The 14,577-nt window shown below is 42.1% G+C and overlaps 2 protein-coding genes across 5 annotated transcripts; one reads left to right on the top strand and one right to left on the bottom strand.

Moving 5' to 3' along the window:
• Positions 1–388: 388 nt before the first annotated feature.
• Positions 389–6,257, top strand: lrrc59 (leucine rich repeat containing 59). Its single transcript, XM_035792854.1, has 8 exons — positions 389–639; positions 925–1,035; positions 1,328–1,387; positions 2,498–2,656; positions 3,661–3,765; positions 4,058–4,130; positions 5,098–5,292; positions 5,391–6,257. Exons 2-8 carry the CDS (start codon positions 937–939, stop codon positions 5,729–5,731), a joined length of 1,032 nt encoding a protein of 343 aa, XP_035648747.1. The 5' UTR covers positions 389–639; positions 925–936; the 3' UTR covers positions 5,732–6,257.
• Positions 6,258–6,342: 85 nt separating this feature from the next.
• nat9 (N-acetyltransferase 9 (GCN5-related, putative)) lies at positions 6,343–10,116 on the bottom strand. 4 transcript variants are annotated; one of them, XM_035792889.2, is made up of 7 exons: positions 10,045–10,116; positions 8,923–9,015; positions 8,471–8,580; positions 8,113–8,253; positions 7,895–7,954; positions 7,664–7,758; positions 6,343–7,365 (listed from the first exon to the last, which is right to left on the bottom strand). In XM_035792889.2, exons 2-7 carry the CDS (start codon positions 8,997–8,999, stop codon positions 7,204–7,206), a joined length of 645 nt encoding a protein of 214 aa, XP_035648782.1. In that variant the 5' UTR covers positions 9,000–9,015; positions 10,045–10,116; the 3' UTR covers positions 6,343–7,203. The 4 variants fall into 4 exon arrangements, with proteins under 4 accessions (XP_035648782.1, XP_035648792.1, XP_035648771.1 ...); XM_035792899.2 differs by having other exon boundaries at positions 8,923–9,011; positions 10,045–10,063; XM_035792878.2 differs by lacking the exon at positions 10,045–10,116 and adding an exon at positions 9,379–9,429.
• Positions 10,117–14,577: the final 4,461 nt, after the last annotated feature.

Raw genomic sequence — 14,577 nt, 5'->3', positions numbered from 1 at the left:
AACCAAAAGGTTGCTGGATCGAATCCCCTAGCTGACAAGGTAAAAATCTGCCGTTCTGCCCCGAGCAAGGCAGTTAACCCACTGTTCCCTGGAGGCCAAAGATGTCGATTAAGGCAGCCCGCTGCACCTCTCTGATTCAGAGGGATTGGGTTAAATGCGGAAGACACATTTCAGTTAAAGGCATTCAGTTGTACAACGGACAAGGTATCTCCCTTTCAATCACTATAGAAAAAGTACTTATGTTACCAAACTTTGTTCCTGGTTATAATAAACTGTGTGCTTTTCATGTAATTTTTCAACTAAATAATTGTATTGTAGACTATGCCAAACATAAAAATAAACTCTCTGTGTGTGTTGGTGTGAGAGACTTGCCAGTTGCTCCTCCAAAGCTGTAGGTGGCGATAATGCTCTGAAATGTCGCGTCATTGCCCCACCGCCAACTGGACTGCGAGTTCAATCAATGACGTGGATTTTTCATTGTAACAACTAACGCCACACAAATGATATTTGTCAGCGATTTAATCGCACTGTACGAATATTTTGCCAACTGTCTTTAAAGTAGAGATTCGTGTAGTATTTATTAGTAGGAATAGAAGGTCTGAGACGCTTGAAAACGGTTGTGATATCGCAGTGAAACATGTGAGTACTTTGACTAACGTTACCAAGAAAATGTTACTTTGCTGTGGTGTCACTGTTGCGACCAACAAAAGAAAGTCAATTTGCAGCTAACTAACGTTACTCAGTTTAGCTAAGAAGTGATTACAACGACAGTAAAATAATAACATTGCAACAACGTAGTTTACGTTAAATAGCTTGTTGGCTAGGTGGGCTACAGCAGCTAGCAAACCATCATCACCATGTCAGTTAGCTAGTCTATTAGCTATGAAAGTTTCTGTTTACAAAATCGTGTGTATTCTCCCCCAGCCAAAACTCAGGATGAGTAAAAACAAGGTGTTGAATCTGAAGGACAAAATCGATGGCAACGAGATGGATCTGAGTCTCTGTAACCTCACTGAAGTTCCTGTTAAAGAACTAGTAGGCCCACAACGACACACACATTACCTTTATAAAGCCATATATTGTAGGCAACAGTGGAAGCTGGTGGAATGAGCTACAGGAGGACAGGCTCATTATAATGGCTGGAATATGACAAATGGAATGGAGTCAAACATGTGGTTTCCATGTGTTTGATACATTTCATTTATTCCATTCCATCCATTACAATGAGCCTGTCCTCCTTTAGCTCCTCCCACAAGGCGCAACTAGTATGGAATAGTCTGTTGTCATACACTTACTTGTGTTGTCATACACTTGTCTGTGTTTTCAGGCTGCCTTCCCTAAAGTCACAGTCCTGGACCTGTCCTGCAACAATATCACCTCCCTGCCTGTGAGTAACCTTGAGTTAACCTAGTCCCAAAGGTGGTGATTCTTTCCATTGTGTACAGCATAGCCACACACATTTACATAGAAAAAAACAATGTATGCGAGAAAGGGCGGTGGAAACACCTTAATGCTCAAATATTGATATAATAATCATCAAATAGAAGCAAACTTGAAGTCACGCGATGACATTTGTGTGGTCCTCCCAGTACGAAGCATGCAGTTTATTAGGCTTCAGATAAAATATGTGATGATGAACTTCACAGGATGGTGAAAGTGCACGGTGATGAGTTTGTTGCTCCTTTCCAATAAATATCAAGGGTCTTATTCTGGTGACATGATCGATCTATCTTTGGCAGCCGTTTGACAAATACAAATAATCTCTTATCCATTATAATCTCATTTTGTAGGCTAGCCTACCAGCACTGTATCTGCGAGCTGTGGGCTATGCACACTTTCCAAGACCAGAGTGGGCACATTTGCTATTTAACGCAACAGTTTGTGACACAATTATCGGTAGAGTTGGAAACACATTGAACTTTTTATATGGTACATGAAAATGTATGCGATTTAAAGTACCTTTTATGTGCACCACGTCATCACACACTGCTTTTTATCCGCAACAAGTCAGTTTGGTGGTAACACACCACTGGTGGGAAAATGTGCATATTTACTTTATGCAGATTTTAGAATATTTGCATGAAAATCTTGTCGCCAATTGGATGGAAACTGCAGTCTGATTTATTAGGCAAGAATGGACCCAGCTCCAAAGCCAAATGCTTGTCACCAAAGCCTTCAGTTTGGTCAGTTGTGTTAGTGCTGGGCTGGAACTAAAGCCTGCTCACCCTGTTGCTCCCGCCTGAAGAAAACTGGCTAATGTCTCTGAATAATGTATAGTAGCCAACCCAGCTGGATGGTCAAGGAGTTGTACTATAATGAAGTAAAGGAGGAGAGATGTGGGTAGAGCAGGAGAGAAGACGCGTAGGGGGTAGAAGTGTACAGTACCTTGAGTGTTAAACTTGTGCAGACATTCCACTGTCTCCTGTCAGTGGATCATTGCAATAGGAGTGGAGAGATGATTATTACTGTACATAACAGTATGTGTGTGTGTCTCCAGCTGGAGTTCTGCAGCCTGAGTCACTTGGTCAAGGTGGACCTTAGTAAGAACCTCATGACCGTTCTACCTGATGATCTGGGTCGCCTTGGCAACCTGCAACACCTGGACCTGTACAACAACAAGCTGACCATTCTGCCTGTCAGCTTCTCCCAGCTCAAGGTGGGTAACAACACACACACTAGGGCTGGGAATTGCCAGGGACCTCACAATACTAAACCGTATCTAATCACTGAACATAACATTTTTTAATGGGGAAGCATGTTTCACCATTGTAACCCATGTTACCGAAAGACACAGATAATGAAAAATATCTGCCTGGGTGTAGTAGTTAGTTCTCATCATCACCAAGCTCTTCTAGAGTAATAGTTATAGCAGGCAAACTACAGCACAATATAAGGCCCATGTTCATTGATGCAATTCTGCTGGAAATAAGTTGGACTAAGAACTAGAGAGAATGTATTCAAAGCAATCACCAGTTCCAACTAATTGGGCATAATTTGTATATGTGGAAATGCTGCTGACTTGGCAAAATTAGTTGTTGATGACTTACATTTCTCATGTAAATAAGAGGAAAAATAGACCTTTCCCAAACATCAGTGTACAGACAGCCCAGAGAACCTGTTGATTGTGGTAACGTCTCAAGCCAGAGGGGCATAGTGTTCCCATGCTCCAATACAAGCTTCAAATGATGCGCTGGTATGAAAAACATTCACCCCGTGTCCTCTATTCTCCTGGCATTTTCAACACTTATTCATAAACAACATAATCATTAGTATAGTAATCTGCTTAATTCTATAATATATAGTCATATTTACTGATACTTAACTTTTTGGCAGAAACATTAGTAAAGCCCTGGGAATAAACTTTGAATCCGACCATCAACAGTAGGAAAGGATAACTGTAATCAACCAATTATAACGTTTTACAACAATCAGAAATGTCTATTGTTAGTTCATTACAAACAGGTTTAAAAACAGTGAGTCATACTTTCATGTCCAAGACTATACAGTCAACTCTACAATAAGGATAAGCCAGCTATCTTTCAACTCTGTAAACTTAGTAAACTCCAACATGACCACAGTGGCAGATGGACAGAGGTTGAAGACGGAAAACAATTCACACGATCTCAACAGGCTTATTTTTTGTTGTGTGTGTGTGTGTAGAACCTGAAGTGGCTGGATCTAAAGGACAACCCTCTGGAAATCAACCTGGCGAAAGCTGCAGGAGACTGTCTGGATGAGAAACAGTGTAAACAATGTGCTGCCAGGGTAAGACTGGGAGGGAGGCGGTGGGAAGGGAGGCAGAGGGAAGTAGAGGGGATTCCACAACTCTTGGAGGACAATGGAAGTTGATAATAAAGCTTATTCATTGTTAAAAGAAGCAGAGGGAGGTAGGGAGGAAAAGATGGACTGAGGGAGAGAATAAGAGGTAGGAAGGGAAGTAGAGATGAAGAAATGAGAAATTAAGGGAGTATAGGGGGAGGAAGGATATGTTGGGACAGACTAGGGTTATTTGGTTCCAGCATGGTGCAATATCATTTAGACTACAATATGATTGTAGGTTCTCCAGCACATGAGGATCCTTCAGGACGAGGTGGACAAAGAGAGGGAGCGGCGCTTCCTAAAGGACAAAGGTGGGTATTACAATGCAGGTGCCAGTGGTTAGTCAACCTAGGTCTGTGTCCAGAATGACACCCAAATCCTTATGTTGTGCAGTACTTATGACCTAAGCATAGTGCACTACTTTTGACCAGAGCCCTATGTAGGGAATAGGCTGCCATTTCCTGCCCTAGTGGCTATGGGTTCGCTCGTGTTATTTCATAGTGTTTTAACATTGTTATCGCAGAGCAGCTGATATTACTGACTATATAGCTTTCCATGCTTATAGTGTGGAATTTGATTAAATTCAAAAAACATTATTATTCCTCACTGGGTAATCATTGAATGAGACAAAACGTTAACGGAAGCCGCGGGGCAGGAACACCTGCTCTTTCCATGACATGGACTGACCAGGTGAAAGCGATCTCTTATTGATATCACCTGTTAAATCCACTTCAGTGTAGATGAAGGGGAAGAGACAGGTTAAAGAAGGATTTTTAAGCCTTGAGAGAATTGAGACATATATTGTGTGTGTGCCATTCAGAGGGTGAATGGGCAAGACAAAATATTTAAGTGCCTTTGAACGGGGTATGGTAGTAGGTGCCAGTCGCACCAGTTTGAGTGTGTCAAGAACTGCAACGCTGCTGGGTTTTTCATACTCAATAGTTTCTTGTGTATATCAAGAATGGTTCACCTCTCAAAGGACATCCAGTCAACTTGACACAAGCATTGGAGTCAACATGGGCCAGCATCCCTGTGGAATGCTTGACACCTCAAGAGTCCATGCCTCGACGAATTGAGGCTGTTCTGCGGGCAAAAGGGTGTGCAACTCAATATTAGGAAGGTGTTCCTAATGTTTTGTACACTCAGTACATTGAACATGATAGAATGTGAACATCAAAGTTTAAGAGTTTCAATCTTGTTTGGATTTGGTATATAAACTGATAACAGATTAACAGTTACAAATGTGCCTTTCTTTCGTCCATCCCTCCATCACATTAGAACTGGAGAAGAAGAAAGAGACGAAGCAGAGAGAGAGGGAGGCGAAAGAGAAGGAGGCGCGTAAACGAGACAAGGCAGAGGAGAAGGAGAGGAAGAGGAAGGAGTACAACGCTCACATGGCTGCCTTGGCCATCCAGGAACAGAAGAATAAGAGAAAAGAGGAGAAGAAAAAGAGGAATGGACAGATAGCAGCAGGTATGCAGTGGGCGTGTTCCAGGTTGTCCTTAATGTAGTCGTGCAGCTCACATGTTGACTACACAGCACACGTCACTTACGCCCATCTCTGTCTCCAGATAAGAAAGCAGCTGAATCCGCCCCCAAAGCCCGAAGACGCTCTCTTATTGGCCTGCTGTTCAAACTCCTCCTGCTGGGATTAGCTGGCGTCGTGGGGGTGTGTCAACTGACGGGGCTAAAGGAGGAGGCAGTCTGTGTGCCAATCAATGTTGCTGTGGATGATGGCCTCTCCTGGGTCCGGGAACAGGAAGTAGATGTAAGAGTCAGAAAGCTGGTGGATGAAGTGGATATCAGAGCCAGAGAGCTGCTGCAGAAACTGTCCTCTCTGGTGCCACAACTCCTGGAGCCGCTCGGAGTCGTTCCCACGGCAACGGAACCCGTGGAAACAGTAGAAAACTGAGGATGAACTGACGAGAATGAAAAATGGACGATCAGCTTAAATTCCTATGGAATTGTCCTGTCATCGCTCCTGGTTTCCCCTCTTTGTATGCGCTCTGTTTTTAACCAGTGGCTGTCTGCGTCAAAATTCACTTACACCCTAGTTCCCTACAGTATGTGACTCTAGTCCAAAATAGTGCACTATTAAAAAGGAATAGGGTGTGATTGGAGACTTGCCCTGTGACACATGCACACTCCCAAGTCAACTCCCAGCCACTGTAGATCTTGATAGGTGTACTGGCATTCAATATGATGGAAATTCACTTGCCTAATAGAGAGCAAGATGAAGCAACTATATACTGCTTATACCTGTCCTATTCCTTTCAAGTCTACACTGGTGCACAGGGTGTAAAAGGTGGGGGTTGATTGGGCAATAGTGACAGGCCCCTCCTGTGCATCTTAGATCTGGGGTTAATTGGCTACACTCTTTTGTAATGAGTCACCTCTGCTCAAGGACTGTCAACATTAATAAATGGCTATAAGCTTGAGAATGGTCTTTGTTTAGAGACGTGTACATGAGAATGGAGCATCATGACATGCCTTAATTGATTGAATCAATGGAAAACCCATAAATATAATTGGGGGAAAAACCTCTTACCACTTTGGCAATTTTAATATCTACATAGTACATTTGTAGAGTTACAAAACACTGACAAACAACCTTGGACGGCAAATATACGTTTCTGTAAAAATAAAAGACGTAAGACACTTGACACGATTGGAATAGGTAGATGACTACTGACTACAAGCTCTACAATACATTATCATCCAAGCAAAATACAAATAACTTTGTCCCATTATATGGGTGAAAACTGTACTTCTGAACAGTGTTTCTGACAGGGCGTATCACCATCAGAAAATCTACTGTGCTCTGTGGAGTCTAGATAGCAAGCGTGAATAGAGTTCAGGGAGTCGTTTTTAGACTCACCGAGTAGCCATTAACTATTATTATGGTTATTAAATTTGAGGCCTGGAGTTTTCCCCGGCCATGTATAAACACAAAGTTCCGTTCAACGGTAGCCTATAGCAGCCACAGGCCATGGGGTCCTTCGCCCAATTAAACTCTCCATTCCAGGTATTCGACTGTACCCAGAATGCCTTTGTCTGACAGGAGGAAGTTGCCCCTAAGCGCTGATCTAGGGTCAGTCTTACATTCCCTCCCTAATGGTTAAGATTGGGGGAGGGGTGCTGATCCTAGATCTGTGCCTAAGCGCATTTCTACCAAAGCCGAATTCTGTTTCTTCTCCTCGAAGTGTGCACCTGTACACTGCCCCTCCCCCTATGGATTTAAAAGGAATGGACAGATGTAGGAAATGTGTTAAAGTCCCTCTAGTCTAACCCATGATTACACCCATCCAATGCTTTCTAAATGAGGGGGGAGTGAATGAACGCACACTTCGGGAAGGAGGGTAGCGAATCTGTAGCAGCAGTGGTTCACAGGGTGGCGTGTGACGACGTCACTTCCTGCCGGCTGTCCCGGTCCTTCCTGTACTCTCTCTCCTGCATGAAGGCCATGTCCCCCAGCAGCCGGGTCCGCACTGCCTGGTCCACCGTCATGCCCAGGGTGACCTCCCGGAACACCTCGCTCACTGACAGCTGCAGGGGGCAGAAGTCAAGGGCTAGGGGTTAGGGTGAATATACAGCTACAAGAGTATCATACTTTGGAAAAGACCTAGAGAAATGAGGTACTCTGACTGCATATACAATAAATACACTTGAACAATTTCAGTGTTTTCAATGTAGCCTTTGAGTTGGGGAAACTGAGCTGATATACAGAGCTTTAATAATCCCTCTTTAAATAACTAAAGGAAGGATGACCAACATATTTCAGTTGTTTATAAAGGTTTCCCCTAGTAGGGGATGTGATGAATACCACATATAAAACCCTGCTTACCTCGTGGAAGTGGAACCTTTTGAACATGGCAATGCTGACTTTGTTGTCCAGACCGATCTTTGCCTCAAACTTCCGGATCCCAAGTTTGGTCACCCCTGACAACGGAACACAGCACGGCTGTTGCTATGGCAGCACAATCACAATGTTCCAAAACCCTCATTCTAAATTCCAAACGTTTTAAAATCTCAATATTAATCTAAATTTATGTCATAGTGAAATATCTGTACGTACCATAGCAGATCATCATCCGTGTGACCTCTTTTCCCAGGCCTTTGCCTCTGTAACTGGGCTCTACACAGGACATGCAAAAGCTGTGTGACTGATACAAAACCAGGAGTATGTGACCAATTATATGAATTGACAAACTGAGTACAAACAAGGAACAAGTGAAATTGTGCACCCTTGTTGTAGCATGTTTATTACACATTTATTATAGGTGTGTGTGTGACCTGCGATCATGATCTCCAGCTCAGCGAGGGAGGAGTCACTGGGGTCCGTCAGGAAGATGTTGACATCTCCCACCATGCACTGCTCTTCCTGTACGGCAGGGTCCGCCCACCGTTGTTTATCCAGGATGATGAAGGTGCACTCTGAAAAACAGAGTTTAGGAATCAAAACAAGAAACTAAAAAATGTATTTTAAAATCCCCTTTACTGGGTCAAGACCCTACATTACATGAAACATTCATGAGAGAGAGAGCAAGACAGAGTGACTACAATAATGGTGTTAAAGTGTAGAGACTATCCTAAAGAGCGCCTTAAAATACCACAGCTTGTGTGTGTGTGAGAGTGTATGAAGAAGGCTCACTGTCATCATCCTCCCTCCAGCTCCTCTGCATGTCATACTCCTGCTCTAGAGTCAGCGGCTCAGATGCAGTCAGCTGCTGCAGCTCAGGACAGCCCATCCACTGGTGGTACCTGTCATGGAGAGGTAGATAAGATACATGCACAGGTCACGGGTGCAGAAAGGGACAGGTAGATACAGATCGGAGATCAGGAGAGCTGATCCACGGGTAGTAGCTGCAACCACACAGACGGGAAAACAGGTAGATGGTGAAAAACAGATGCAGGTAAATAATGTATAAGTGCAAGCCTATACAATAAACTACTGCTAGTTATTACATTCTGCAACAGAACGTAATCTTTGTATAGGATGCAACAAAACAAACACAATGCATACGTGATTTCACGACTAGAATAAGCAATTACAGCGGGACAATCAATGACAGTGAATTGAACAAATTACAGTTTTTTTCCTACCTGGGTACATGATCTGCGTTGTAAGGCACCAGTACGACGCTTTTCCCCTCCAGTAAGGTATCTTCGTTTATTCTCATGATGAGTGTTACCTGACTGACACGACAGGCGACACAAACATAAGCTAACGTTAGTTATCTATCTAACTATCCGTCTGCTATGGATAATTGTATGTTATTAGCTGACAAAGCATTTATTTGGATTTTCTTTCGTTGGAACAGCTAGCTAGAGACAACTTCACAAGCTAGCTATTCATTCATGTCAGCAAAACTAGGCAGCTAGCTACTTACTAGCTAACTAGACGTAATCTCATTGGCATTTGTTAGATATGCAGGTGATGAGATCTTTCATGAGAGACTTTCCATAACGAAATCTGTGCCATGTTGTCAAGTTTTAGTAGCTAACGTTACAGTTGTCAGTTTTCTAGCTAGCTAGCTAGCTAGCTAACTGTCTACTTACCTCTGAAAAAATAGCTACTTCCTTATTCTTCTTCTATTATATCATGGCGGTCCGCAAACATACGTTTAAGGTGCATGCCGCCACCTACTGTTCTGGAGTGTGCGATCAATCATGGCTGCAGTCCAAACTCTAGGGCTGCATTCCAAACATTTAAAAGACACACCCTATCCCCTCAGCCCTCAAATGAAGTGGACACGTCTGATTTGAGGGCCGAGGCCTGTCGACTTTTGAGTTTGAAATGCAGCCTAAGGTTGTGTTTCAAAGTCATAAAAGACACACCCTCGTCCACTTACCCTCACCTTATGCCCTTTGGGGAATCCCCGCGGGCCATATTTGGAGGCAAATGTTTGAGGTTTTTAATATGATAACTGATGATCAATGGGCACCACTGTTGTCAGTAAATCGACCCTGCTTACAAGAAGTTTAGATAGCTGGCCAGTAGACTAACACGCAATGTAAAAAGAAATTGCTGACATGGGCTAGTTGAGTGACTGTCGATACATTGTCGATACATTTCAAAATTACACATTGCATATTCTATTACTCTAACTCTCTACAGTAAGTTGAGACCCTGACTAAGTAACTAAAAAATAAATAAATTGGGCCCAGGCCTACATAAGGGCGCCCTGCAGCCGCAAATGTATTACAAATAATAGACAGAAATACCTTATTTAAGTAAGTAAATATCCTTTGCTGTGAGACTCAAAATTGAGCTCAGTTGCATGCTGTTTCCATTGATCATCCTTGAAGTCCACCTGTGGTAAATTATATTGATTGGACATGATTTGGAAAGGCACACACCTGTCAACTGTCTTGCTAAACCAAGCCATGAAGTTGAAGGAATTGTCGTAGAGCTCCGAGACAGGATTTTGTCGAGGCACAGATCTGTGGAAGGTCCCCAAGAACACAGCGGCCTCCATCATTCTTAAATGGAAGAAGTTTGGAACCACCAAGATTCTTTCAAGAGCTGGCCGCCTGGCCAAACTGAGCAATCGGAGTAGAAGGGCCTTGGTCAGGGCGGTGACCAAGAACCCGATGGTCAGTCTGACAGAGCTCCAGAGTTCCTCTGTGGATATGGGATAACCTTCCAGAAGGACAACCTTTGCAGCACTCCACCAATCAGGCCTTTACACTAGAGTGGCCAGATGGAAGCAGAGAATTAGGCCTACACATTATACCTTGCCATGCACTGCATTCTTCTGCTGCAACTCCATCATAGTCCTCTGCATGCATCTCCAACACATTTGTAGTTTAAATTATGCTATTACTGGCCTATTTGTAGCCTGTTTTCAAATATTAGATTTTGCATTGGCATTGGACGTGGGAACAAGAAGAACCCTTTTTCTCCATTTGGATTTGTTTACACTTCAAGGATATCCATACACAATGTGTCTTCAACTACCTCTGGAGGTGGTCAGGAAGATCTAATCACAATCAGATCACAATATGTCTTTTGATTGTCAACACCTGTCGAAAAATGTGTACACAATCAGAATGTGGCCAACATCAGTACAATGGACGCATGTTAGAACCAGGTATAAATGGGGCTAGGTAGTATGCAATCAAATATTTATAAAAAAAAAAAAATCTTTCACTTTAGAAATGTGAAGTAGGTAGTCTAATTTAATAACTGTTTTGGTCGCTCTCCACCCTCTTCATTGGCATTCAAGGTACTAGAAGCTGATTGGCTTAAATCATAAATATACTAAACATATTAGTATATGTGGATTCGACAATTGATTAAAAAGAATATAAAATGTTATTATCGATATAAACAAATCACATTTTTATATCAAACTGTTTTTGATGTAGATAATTCCAAATATTGATATCAATAATGGCATTTTATATATCAAATTACAATTATTGATACATTTGAATTGTCAAAATCAAAAATGAGTTTCTCCATTGAATCCTAATAAAAAAAATGTGTATCAACAATTATTTATATATATATATATATATATATATATATATATATATATATATACAGTGAGGAGAACAAGTATTTGATACACTGCCAATTTTGCAGGTTTTCCTACTTACAAAGCATGTAGAGGGCTGTAATTTTTATCATAGGTACACTTCAACTGTGAGAGACGGAATCTAAAACAAAAATCCAGAAAATCACATTGTATGATGTTTAAGTAATTAATTAGCATTTTATTGCATGACATAAGTATTTGACCTATGGGATTGGTGTGTCCCCCGTGGGACAGATGAGCTAACGTAGGGTAATGTGATTAGCATGAGGTTGTAAGTAACAATATTTCCCAGGACATAGACATATCTAATATGGGCAGAAATCTTCAATTCTTGTTCATCTAACTGCACTGTCCAATTCACAGTAACTATTACAGTGAAAGAATACCATGCTATTGTTTGAGGAGAGTGCACAATTAAATAAACCAATTAGGCACATTTGGGCAGTCTTGATACAACATTTTGAACAGATAAATGGTTCATTGGATCAGTCTAAAACTTTGCACATACACTGCTGCAATCTGGTGGCCAAAATATAAATTGCACATGGGCTGGAATAATACATTACGGCGTTTATCTTGCATTTGAAAGATTATTGTAAAAAATGTAATTATTTAACCAGATCTAATGTGTTATTCACCTACACTAATTTCACATTTCCACAAACTTCAAAGTGTTTCCGTTCAAATGGTATCAAGAATATGTATATCCTTGCTTCAGGTACTGAGCTACAGGCAGTTAGATTTGGGTCTGTAATTTTAGGCGAAAATTGAAAAATATTAATTAAGGTCAGTTTAGCCTAGGGCTCATTCAGGACGCAATGTTTTGGAACATTCAGAAGATATATACTTTGTTGAACTAACATGGCTCCCTGACATGTAAAAATAAGATATCAGGTCAGCTCTATTCTTGGAATTTCTATCTGCAGCGTTCACCATTTGGCTACTGATCGTGGCTCTCGTGTTGACAGTAGTGTGTGATGACTTGTCTTTATATCCACAGAGGAGGAGGTCCAGGGTCTACGAAGTAAATGTGAGTATTTTCTAATTTGATACAGATGGTTTGATTGTAGCCAATGACATGATGTCTTGGGAGCTAGTTTAGCAAAGTCAGTGAGGTTGCCTTCCTGAGACCTGAAGTACTATCGCCCCTGACCAATAAATGCTTTGGTGGTAAGCTACAGGGTCCTGATGCTAGCAATACTAGTTAAGACCTTTAGGAAATAATGTCTGGCGTGTGAAAATCCAAAAACATTTATTTTACTCAGAGTATTACATACACTGCTCAAAGAAATAAACGGAACACTAAAATAACACATCCTAGATCTGAATGAATGAAATATTCTTATTAAATACTTTTTTCTTTACATAGTTGAATGTGCTGACAACAAAATCACACAAAAATTATCAATGGAAATTCAATTTATCAACCCATGGAGGTCTGGATTTGGAGTCACACTCAAAATTAACGTGGAAAACCACACTACAGGCTGATCCAACTTTGATGTAATGTCCTTAAAACAAGTCAAAATGATGCTCAGTAGTGTGTGTGGCCTCCACGTGCCTGTATGACCTCCCTACAACGCCTGGGCATGCTCCTGATGAGGTGGCGGATGGTCTCCTGAAGGATCTCCTCCCAGACCTGGACTAAAGCAGCCCCCCAAAGAAATGCCACCCCACACCATGACTGACCCACCGCCAAACCGGTCATGCTGGAGGATGTTGCAGGCAGCAGAACATTCTCCACGGCGTCTCCAGACTGTCACGTCTGTCACATGTGCTCAGTGTGAACCTGCTTTCATCTGTGAAGAGCACAGGGCGCCAGTGGCGAATTTGCCAATCTTGGTGTTCTCTGGCAAATGCCAAATGTCCTGCACGGTAAATATAAATTGTTTTGTGTAATAGTATCTGCTGAAGGGTAATATGATGAATCATATAAAGACCAGAAGCTCCATAAACAACCTGTTTAGTTGGTACATTACTCCCTTTTTACCCTTCTCTCACTCTCTCCTGCAAAATGAAATCTCCTGAAAAGACAAGCCCAGGAACCCCTAAAAGTTACTATACACACACTTATGGATGCAAGTATACACACATGCAGACATGCACACAAGCTCATAGCTTTCAATGTTAATGAAATTATTTCTGATTTCTAGGGCAGCTGAAAGAGAACGTGATCAGTGAAAGGCTTTTTTGTCTCTCCTGTCAGATGCCTGTGAGCTCACAATACATTATGATCGGTCTATCGGAGGGGAACAAGGTGGCATGGGGGGGGGGAGCAGAACACATCCATGGTATGGTCACAGGTTTACCCACAAGAGGCAGGTGCTGTGTGAGCCGATGTTACTGGGAGGCAGAGTGGAGTGAGGGAAGATGTACCGTGGCAGTGACATATACGTTTGCAGACAACAGTAAGCCTGATTACCAACAGTGACGAGACAGCCTACAGGGAGGTGGTGAGGACCCTGGCGGAGTGGTGCCAAGAAAATATCCTCTCCCTGAATGTCAACAAAATTAAGGAGCCAATTGTGGACTTAAGGAAACAGCAGAGGGAGCACACCCCTATGGGACCACAGCGGAGGTGGAAAGCTTCAAGTTCCTTGGTGTACACATCACTGACAATCTGAAATGGTCCACCCATACATCGTGGTGAAGAAGGAGCAACAGCACCTCTTCAACCTCAGGAGGCTGAAGAAATTCAGCTTGGCCCCTAAGAACCTCAGAAACTTTTAAAGATGCACAATTGAGAGCATCCTGTCGGGCTATATCACCGCCTGGTACGGCAACTGCACCACCCACAACCACAGGAGTGGCTGCTGTCAACACACTGACTCAACTCCAGCCACTTTAATAATGGGAATTGATGGAAAATGTATCACTAGCCACTTTAAACAATGCTACTTAATATAATGTTTACATACCCTACATTACTCATCTCATATGTATATACTGTACTCTATATAATGTACTACATCTTTATGTAATACATGTATCACTAGCCACTTTAAACTATGCCACTTTTGTTTACATACCCTACATTACTCATCTCATATGTATATACTGTACTCGATACCATCTACTGAATCTTGCCTATGCCGTTCTGTACCATCACTCATATCTTTATGTACATATTCTTTATCCCTTTACACTTGTGTGTATAAGGTAGTAGTTTTGGAATTGTTAGGTTAGATTACTCGTTGATTATTACTGCATTGTC

This window comes from Oncorhynchus keta, chromosome 2 (assembly GCF_023373465.1).
Source record: "Oncorhynchus keta strain PuntledgeMale-10-30-2019 chromosome 2, Oket_V2, whole genome shotgun sequence".
In the NCBI taxonomy this organism is placed as follows: Eukaryota; Metazoa; Chordata; class Actinopteri; order Salmoniformes; family Salmonidae; genus Oncorhynchus; species Oncorhynchus keta.
This window is presented reverse-complemented; position numbering and strand designations above follow the sequence as displayed.

Coding starts and splice junctions, on each gene's coding strand:
- lrrc59 (XM_035792854.1), top strand. CDS start 937: ATGAGTAAAAACAAGGTGTTGAATCTGAAGGACAAAATCGATGGCAAC. Junction 2,657..3,660: donor TCAGCTTCTCCCAGCTCAAG/GTGGGTAACAAC, acceptor GTGTGTGTGTAG/AACCTGAAGTGGCTGGATCT. Junction 3,766..4,057: donor GTAAACAATGTGCTGCCAGG/GTAAGACTGGGA, acceptor ATATGATTGTAG/GTTCTCCAGCACATGAGGAT.
- nat9 (XM_035792868.2), bottom strand. CDS start 9,238: ATGCCAATGAGATTACGTCTAGTTAGCTA. Junction 8,254..8,470: donor CTGGAGGGAGGATGATGACA/GTGAGCCTTCTT, acceptor TCTGTTTTTCAG/AGTGCACCTTCATCATCCTG. Junction 7,955..8,112: donor GCTGGAGATCATGATCGCAG/GTCACACACACA, acceptor TGTCCTGTGTAG/AGCCCAGTTACAGAGGCAAA.